The sequence below is a fragment of the Hipposideros armiger genome, unplaced genomic scaffold, assembly GCF_001890085.2.
Source record: "Hipposideros armiger isolate ML-2016 unplaced genomic scaffold, ASM189008v1 scaffold_479, whole genome shotgun sequence".
Lineage (NCBI taxonomy): Eukaryota > Metazoa > Chordata > Mammalia > Chiroptera > Hipposideridae > Hipposideros > Hipposideros armiger.
In genome coordinates, this window is record NW_017731829.1 from 148,173 (window position 1) to 157,179 (window position 9,007).

Consider the following 9,007-nt stretch of genomic DNA (forward strand, 5'->3'; position numbering starts at 1 on the left):
CTTTGCTCACCCATTCCGAGCAAAGTTGGCCCAGAATTTCATCACCATTTTGCTGAGTTTGGTCTCCTCCTCTGAGGCACCATCTGCAGGGAAGAAGAGGAAAAGCCTTTGCTGCCTCCAGCGTGGTTACCAGCCGGCAGGGGCTGCACCACCTGAGAGCTTGTTCGAAATTCAGAATCTGAGTGCTTACTCCAGACCTACTGCGTCAAAAGCTGCGTTTTAAGAAGATCCTGGGTAATTTATGTGGACTTTGAGCTGGACAGTGACTGACCTAGGACTCTGCGAAGGGCTGCAGTCATTCCATAAGCTGGCTCCTCTGTGTGCTGGGCCGCCTGCCTGCCCGCCCCCCTTCAGGACAGCAGTGCCACACCCCAGGGTTTCCGCCGCAGCCACCCCACTTCCCAGGATCGCCCTCCTTTCTGCCTGTTCTCTGTCTCCTTCACCCACCCACATCTTCACAGAGTCTGAAAAACAGAGCTGCCATGACCCTGAGGAGTCACCTAACTGGGGAATGGCCAGAAGCACTGGTGCGTCCCAAATAGCCCTCAGGTAGGACACACACATCACCTGTAACTGCTGATAATTAAAGTACTGAAGACACCTGTGAACATTTTTCTTTAAAATAATCTATTCCTAAATATATTAAATTTAAGAAGATACGAGCTTTAGATGATAAATTGATAGATGATAGATAGATAGATAGATAGATGATAGATATAGATAGATAGATAGATAGATAGATAGATAGATAGATAGATAGATAGATGATAGGTAGATAGAAGGCAGAGTAGATAGACAGAGGGACACACATCAGCCCTGATTCAAGGTTAACACCAATTCTGACCTTACTCTTACATTCTGGTATGCTTTTGTGAGTGGGAAGTGACTGGTGGCATTCTAGCCCCTGAGCAGGGCTCTGCAGGTGATCTTATCACCTGTCTTATTGATGCCCAGGTCTGGATTCTCAGAGACCAAGAATGAGGGTGCACACACACATTCTCCATCATGCATTTAAAGCGAGAGAAAGGTGGGAACACTTGCAGTTCAACCTGTTATGGTGACTTCAAGAAAGTGGAGAGAAAGAGGAAGTTGCCCAAAGTTCCTTGACCCCAGGTCTTCCAACTTCAAGCTTATAGTCACCAAAGGGCCATCACCTTTTAAAAATGGGGCACCGAAGACTGAGTAGAGCTCGTCCCCGTGGTCCCCTATCACCGTCTTGGGTTTCTTGTCTGATGAGAAGCTTGGGCGATACTGAAACTCATACATGTAGGTGGGGGCTCCAGCATCTGAGAAGACATGATTCACATACGGTTCATTTTACCAGACGCATACCTGATGGCGTCAAGGTCTCCGGGGTCCCTGAGCATTCAGGGATTAGCGGTACACCTGCGTCCTGAGGACAGAACAACAATAATATTAATAGCAATGGCCCATTGTGAGACCCAGCTGTGTGCTGGACCCTGTGTGGCCCTGCAGGAAACCCCTGGTTATCAGCATAATAAAGAAACAGTTTCTGAAAAAGCTCTGTGACTTGCCTAAACTGGTGGAAATGGATTTGAGCCAGGTATTTGTTGAATGAATGTGTGCATGAAGACTAAATGAATGAACGAATATTGAAACCTTGGGTAAACCCACTCAAAATAACTGTCATTATAGGGCCCTTTGCCTACCAATGCATTCACATGAGAACTTCTGTTTACGCTCCGTTTGCTGCATTTCATTGATAACAGACTACTTTTCATTCCTTTGAAGAATACCTGCAGCCCAATAGCTACCCCTTGGGTACAGTCACAGACTTGGAAAATGCAGAAAAAAGGAAAATGAACAAACAAATCACTTATAATCCCACCACTCAGAGAAAACACGGTTAATATTTTAGCACATGTCCTTCTGTGTAAATAAAATTGGGGTACTATTGTACATGTTATCTTATAACGACTATAAGCATTTCTTACATCATTAAATATTTATCCACAAAATAGTTTAGCGATATATGCCATCCCAACTGGAGGATGTAAAATGTGTGTGACTGCCTCCCTCGCCCCCCAACATTGCATCCTTGGTTTAGCAAGAGGTGTTGCTTGGGAGAAGCAGTCCCCTGGGGTTCTATAACCCCCTTATTAAACTTCTTCAAGGTCAAGCAGAACTCACTGAAAGGAAGGGGTTTAACCTTTCCTCTGCCACTCAGAAGTTTTAGAAACGAACTCAGAAGGCAACCATAGAGGAAAGACCTTTTGTGAATGAGAGAACTTATTTTAGGCAGAGATGCTGCCCCACAGACAATGATATTATTGATGATGATGATGATGATGATTGACGTCTGCCTTAAACCACTGAGATTTGTAAAATTCCTACACTTACAAGTCTTCAAAGCAAAAATAGGGCATAGATTTAGACAATAACAATTAGGAGCAAGAAGAGAAGCAAAGGAAAGAGAGGTACTAATCAGAAATATGCAAATTAAATAGAGTGATGTTCTTTTTTTTTTTTTTGGTGAGGAAAGGCTTATGAAATTGGCAATATTCTTATTTTTTAATCTCAGTATACCAAGTGAGAAAGATAAGAAATCCACACGCTTATACACTGGAAATGAATTTTGCAATCTGTATCAAGAACTTGAAAATGCTCCTGTGGCTCAGATCAGAGATTTCACTTCTAATAACCAATCCTAAAAAAATTATTACATAGTTGGTTAAAGATTTATGCACATAAGAATGAGCAAAACGGTTTTTGTAGCATCTAAATGTAAGCAGCCAGCCTAACTAGCCAATGAGACAAATACTAAAGTAAATTTTAATCCATGAAATAATGGATGTTTTTTGATGAATTTTTATTGACATGGAGAAAATGCCTACAACATAGTGCTCTATGAACAAAATCAATATAAAATTAATTTTTAAATTATATTTAAGACATGGAAAGGTTATTAGAGGAAAATGTATCAAAATTTATAGCAGATACTTTCAGGCAGAAGAATTATGAGCAATATCTAATTTCTTCTTTATGTGTTCCCAGATTTTCAAAACTTTCCACGACTGTAAGATATTAATTTTATATTCAGAAAAGTTTTTTTTAAATAAAAAAGAGAGTGAGACATAGAAAAAAATGAAAGAATGACATTAATAAAATCTGTGTAGTCCTGACAAAAAGACCCAAAGTCATGAGATATCAGATCAAAAAACACAAACCCAGGATGGCTGGGACCAGCAAAGGGTGCAGAAGAGGGTACCACAAATTAGATACATAGCAACAGGCAAGAACAGAGTTGACTCCTTTCATCAGGACTCTCAGGAGGAGGAAGCAGTAACTTGCAAGTACATGATTATACTGAGTGTTTCAAAACATAGTAGGTCAGCAGTAGCTACTTTTTATTATAAAGTCTTGAATTTTAAAACCCTTTCAGCACCATGAGAGAAAGAGGTCTGGACCAGAGAACCACTTCCTGGCTTGCAGGCTAGGTGACGGAGGGCTCCTTGAAAAGGAAGGACCCAGAAGGAACCCCAGCTCTCTAGGTGACCTCACACCCCACCCACACAGCCTTGGGTCAGTAACGGAAGGTCCCGTGGTAGACCCAGACACGACGACGGACAAAAGCCAGTCACAGACACAGACCTTCTCTAGACCATCTGCCCCCACACTTCGCACTGTTCACTCCTTTCGGCATTCTGGGTCCCGGACAACCCTCCTGATCCTGACCCAATCATTGGCTTGACTCTTTCCCCAGCTCCACTGGGTGACCAACTAGTTTACGGCTAGCTCCGATTTTGGAAACCTTCCAAGCCACATCTTCCAAGATTAGCTCTCTAGTCTCACGAACCACCATCATTTCAGGTGAGGAGCCCGTGACTGATGCTGTCGGTGCCTCACCATACACCCCAAGGATGCCAGCCTGACTTCCCATGAACTCGAGCATCTATAGCTCTTTTGCCCGAGGTCTTCAGCCCCCAGAGATCTCTCTGCCCGTATGTGCAGTAGGTCTAGGGAATGAACAACCCCTGAGGAACAACCAATGGCTCATGGAGTTGGAGGATAAATCCCCCAGCTCCCTTGCCACTCAGGACAGCCCTGAGACATGTCTTCTGCGGGTTTCCCAGTGCCCCCCAGCTCTAGTTGTCCACAGCGGGTACTTGCTTGACAGTGCAGCATGGATGGGCTCCCCTCTCCTTCCCATGTCAATTCTCCACTCCTCTATTGTGCTTTCTGGAACCACTTCCAGAATAAACTAATAAACTAGCTGCATTTGGATCCTTTGCTCCAAGTTTGTTTCTGGTCAAAACCAAACTAGGACAGTGCCCTACCCCAGGCCATATGGACTTGCCATATGGAATTGGTCTGGGACACTTGACCTTTGGCAGTTTCCATATATGTGTGTGTGTGTGTGTGTGTGTGTGTGTGTGTGTCTATCCTGAGGGGTGGGTGGGACAGACAGCAGAGCTGGTGGGGTTCGTGTCCATGTCCATTCCTGTCCAATCTCTGAGACTTACCTCTGTGGTGACGGGCCACAGTCACAGATGGGACACCAAATATCACATCTCCCATCAAATCCAGAAACAAGTCTTTCTTTTTGGCGGGGTCGTCTGTCCTTCCTAAAAACTTCTCAACAGCTATTGGCGTCAGTTCCTCAGGGACGCCCTGAAATGAATCAGGAGTGAAAAAAGTGACCTGGAGGTAAGGCTTGTGTTAATGGTGAACCCCTCAAACCCTGGGCAAACCCCACCCCTCCCCTAGTGGCATGGTGGGAAAGGCAAAAAAGGGGAAAAAACCCTCTGATCCCAGTCTTCATTCTGCCATTTAACTGCTCTGGGATTTGGGGCAATGCCCTGCCCCTCCTTGGGTCTCAGCCAGGGGTGCCTTAGACCCTTACGGTGATGGGGTAGGACATCCACAAGAACCATGTGGCCGTCTTCTGGTCTAGCTTGTCTTCACGCAGCGGGTAGCCCAGGAACTGGTAAAACAATGGTTTAGCATGTGTGAATCACCGGTAATTAACAGGAAGAACCAAATGACCAATCAACCAAACCAACGCAGGCTGAAGGTCAACTTGTCATGTCTTGATGGACAGGGCCTTTGATGAGCAGGGTAAAATCAATGAATCAAATGGACGTATATCCAGAAACTCAAGGAGTGCATATCAGATAAAGTAAATGTTAGGAGCTGTCCCAGCCCTTGGAAAGGGGGCTCTGGGGCAGATGACACGGACCTCACAAATACCCCTGCCCTTCTCAGGTGACCAAGGAAGCCCCAAATCCTGCCATTATAGCTTTGGTCCTTCAGTACAACCTTTGAAACGGATCTGAAGTGAGAATCGTGGGACTCTGCACCAACAACTCCACCCAAACCCCCACACTAAGAGGTCTGAGCAAACTCTGACATGGCTTCTAGCAGCTCAGGCGGGGTCCTTAGAATGACCCCAGCCCCCCTAAAATGCCTGCCTGAGAAAGCTCCGTGCTGCCAGGAGGTACCATTTGCTCCAGCCCAAACCTGGGGACAAGCAGCTAGGTCCCTGCACCTCCCCTTAGAGCAGTTTGCAACAATAAACCCTGTCACAGCCCATGGAGATGTAACTCCACCACCCAGACCGTTTCCTCAAGACCCCGGGAACCATCTCTGAGATGCAAACATTCCGGGGATAACTCTTGCTGTCTCTCCCAGCCCCTGTGTGAGGATAACAGCTTAACTTCAGTGGACACCTTGCTTCAAAGTACACCACTGCCTCCTGACATAACGACAGGACAGGTTTGCCTCTCCTCCAGGTGAGTGCCAGGTAGCAAATGCAGGTGGCCCAGTCACGTGGCAACCCCCCCTTCACACCGAGCAGCGCCTTTCCCTTCACACATCCAGACTTTCAATGGCTCCCGCCTTTGGTTTCAGGGTTGGAGTTCAGCTCACCGGGGGTCTTGTCCCCGTTACAGTAGTGTCACTGGATAAAGCCCATCCTTACACTTCAGCTAGCGTCCAGCTTGGTTTGCCTTTGGCAGAGGGGAAGCCCTGCCTAACCTTTAGAAGCCAATTGGACAAGAGGAAGCAAGCGCCTCTGAATCTTTCCAATCAGATGACTAAGAGCAGGTTTATGGAGAAATCAGGGAGCTCCAAGCCCAAGGCGGGAAGCAGCAGGGCCGCAGGCCCCCTCCCCTTCCCAGGCCTCAGTTTCCTCCTCTGCACAATAATTACTCTATAGGTCCTCCCGGCACCTACATTTCAGGGTTGGAGACAACTCAGAGAGTTGGGAAGAGGAGTTCCCAGGGCTCCACCACCCGGGTGACAGCTGGGCCATCCCAGAGAAGATTTACATGGAAACGCAAAGGGGACAGCTTGTGCGAAGGGGGTAGCTGCTCTGGACCCACAGGTGGGTGGGTGATGTGATAGGCCGGGGGTGGTGGCGAGGGGGGGGCGGCCGAGTCTAAGAGGTCTGCACATTCTCACCATGGGAAGAATCCAGCCAAACTCTTTCTTGTTGATCCCGATGATGTAGGGGACGTTGTTGAATTTCTTTTCTGCCAGGATCGCTTCAGGCATCTTCGGCAGCACCACTCCATCAACCACAATGGGCATGAAGACATGGTTCTGGGGAACAGGGCAGAAGAGGGTCTGCTTCCCTGCGCCACGTCACACCCACGTCCTCCTGCGTCTGAGCTCGAGGCCAGCACCGCAGACCGGCGTGCCCGTGGGCAGTGGCCAGAGAACTCAGGGTCCTGACCTAAGGGCTCACCTAAGTCTGTGACGCCAGGGGGCAGAACCAGTCTCCAGGGAACAAGCAGTGGGAAATGGATGGGGGGAAGTCTCACTCAAATTGAAATATATAGAAGTATATTACGAAAAATGCCTTACATTAATATTTATATTTTATATAAACGATGAAGATACATTTTTTATGTATTTCAATCTGAAGTGCGTGTTCATCTAGAAGTATCTCTCTCGCTACAGTCGATTCTCATGATTCACGGTAGTTAAGTTCGGTCAAGTCCCTGAGAACTCCGAGTTGGTGAATATTGAGCCCCTGCTTCCAGGGAAGGCAGGAATAGGGCCCACCTGGTGGTACCTCCCATTCCCTTTCGAGCCTCAAGCCTCTTCAGCTGCACTGGCCTCTTGCCTCATGGCCTTTGCAGCTGCTGTTCCCTCTGTCTGAAACACTCTTCTCCCCGTTTTCCTGACAGCTGCTCCCTCCCCTCCTTCAGGCCTTGTCTCCCATGGCACCTTCTCATGGCGCCATCCCCCGACCCGGCTGTGCAAATTCAAGCCACCGGCAAACTCTGTCTCCATCTCCCACTTTCCTTTTCTCCACCATCGAACACACTAGGTATTTTGTTTGTTTACTGTATTCTCCCCTCACTCCGAGAGGGCAGGAGAGTACGTCTGTTTGGGCTGTTTCACTGGTATGTTCCCCAGCTCAAAGATCAGGTCCTGGCACATAGTAAGTGCTAATTAAATCTTTGCGGGATGAATGAATGTCATTTAATCCTCACAACACCTTCTAAGGTAAGAGCTACTATCCCCAGGGAGACAGCAGAGATGACAGGATTGTAAGATGTTGTCAGGACCTGCTGACACTGTGGAAGGTGGGAGGGGCAGAGAAAGAAGATGGAGGAATGCTGTTGGGGTTTTCTGCATGGCTGGGGGGAGGGCAGTGTCCTCAGGACTAAGCTTTTTGGCTCCCTTCCTGACAGCTCTGCAAATGGTGCAGCTTGCCTAGCCAACCCACCCTGCAGCCTCCCGGGAAAAGACCTGGGATCCTGTATGAAGGCTCCTGGAGAACCTTGTCCAGGTCCCCCCACCAGCCCATGGTGGAGGTTCCCAGTCCAGCCTTCTCCGGCTGGGGCACTTTTAGGAGCAGGAAATGTAAATGAGAAGGGCTGTAGGCTGGGCATAGGGAACACTGGACCAGGAGTCATGAAAACAGGATCCAGTCCTGGTGCTCCTGGCTGTGTGACCCAGGCAAGTCACGGTCCCTCTCCGGGCCTCAGCAATCTAAACACAAGGAGTTACTATGGGTTCACAAGGGAGAATTCTTTTATTCAGACTTAACTGGAGCTTAAAAGTGTCAAGTTCTAAAACCTAGAATTAAGAAACCAAAGGTCCTTACCTCTCTGGGGTCTCCAAGTAAATCAAGAGAGAAAAATTTCTGTAAAAACAAAGGCAGAGGATGTGGTAAGAAGGCGTCCTGGGAGAAAAAACTGACCTTGGTGAGCTGTGAGCCAAAAGTATCGGTTGTCCCTCCTGGTGCCACTCTGGCTGGGCCAAAAGGAAGTGAACAGGTCACTGGCTCCCCTGGGCACTGGCACAGGTGTAGGTGTGGGTGAGGGAGGGGGACTCTGGAGAGGATGGATGTCTGTTGTTTGTGCCTACCCTGCCCTCCATCTGTTTCCCCTTCATGTTCTCCAAGGCAACAACAGCCCAGTTTTCCTTTGGGGGGCCGCCTTCTTCCCCACTCTCACTCCATGAGTCCAGGCATATATACGACCTTCCTGAAGGGGCCCCATCTTCCTGACCTCAGAGATTAGTTCATGCGTGGATGGGCATGTGCCCATGTCAGGTCGTTACCCAAAAACTTTAGCTGGAATTGTTGGGAAACAGGGGGTCTGAGCAAATAGGATATATGTTTAGAGTGCAGTTATTGTCTTTAGCCTCCCCAGGGGACAAACCTGCCTGGTTTGTGACGCTAACACTGAGAGGTAAAGAGTCGAGGGGTGGAGACAGGTTCTTCATATGTGGGTCTGGATGCAGCCATGCCTGAAGCCATCCACTCCTGAAGATTCTGTTACAACACATTCCTTTTTCTGCTGAAGGCACTGCTGAGAAGCATTTTCTCATCTTGCATTAGCAAGTCCTGTCTCATACAAGCTCACTGAAATGCTCCCCTTCTCTTTGTCGTGTGCTCACCAAGATTGCACTGATTGCAATGTTACCCTATAACTAATAGGTCTCACCAGTAGGCAGAAAATGACCGGTATGGTCCCTCCATTATGGCTTGCAGCTCTACTAGCCAGGGTGTGTGTGTGTGTGTGTGTGT

The 9,007-nt window shown here is 47.9% G+C and overlaps 1 protein-coding gene across 1 annotated transcript in view; it reads right to left on the reverse strand.

Annotated features, from left to right (window-relative positions):
- Positions 1–9,007, reverse strand: part of CES1 (carboxylesterase 1) — a gene marked incomplete at its 5' end in the record, with an annotated part of 43,125 nt that overhangs the window by 626 nt on the left and 33,492 nt on the right. The window contains 6 exons of the mRNA XM_019666815.1: positions 11–83; positions 1,155–1,286; positions 4,485–4,632; positions 4,865–4,945; positions 6,424–6,564; positions 8,081–8,119. Of these exons, the coding sequence (XP_019522360.1) occupies positions 11–83; positions 1,155–1,286; positions 4,485–4,632; positions 4,865–4,945; positions 6,424–6,564; positions 8,081–8,119 (614 nt within the window). The remainder of the gene's footprint in view (positions 1–10; positions 84–1,154; positions 1,287–4,484; positions 4,633–4,864; positions 4,946–6,423; positions 6,565–8,080; positions 8,120–9,007) is intronic.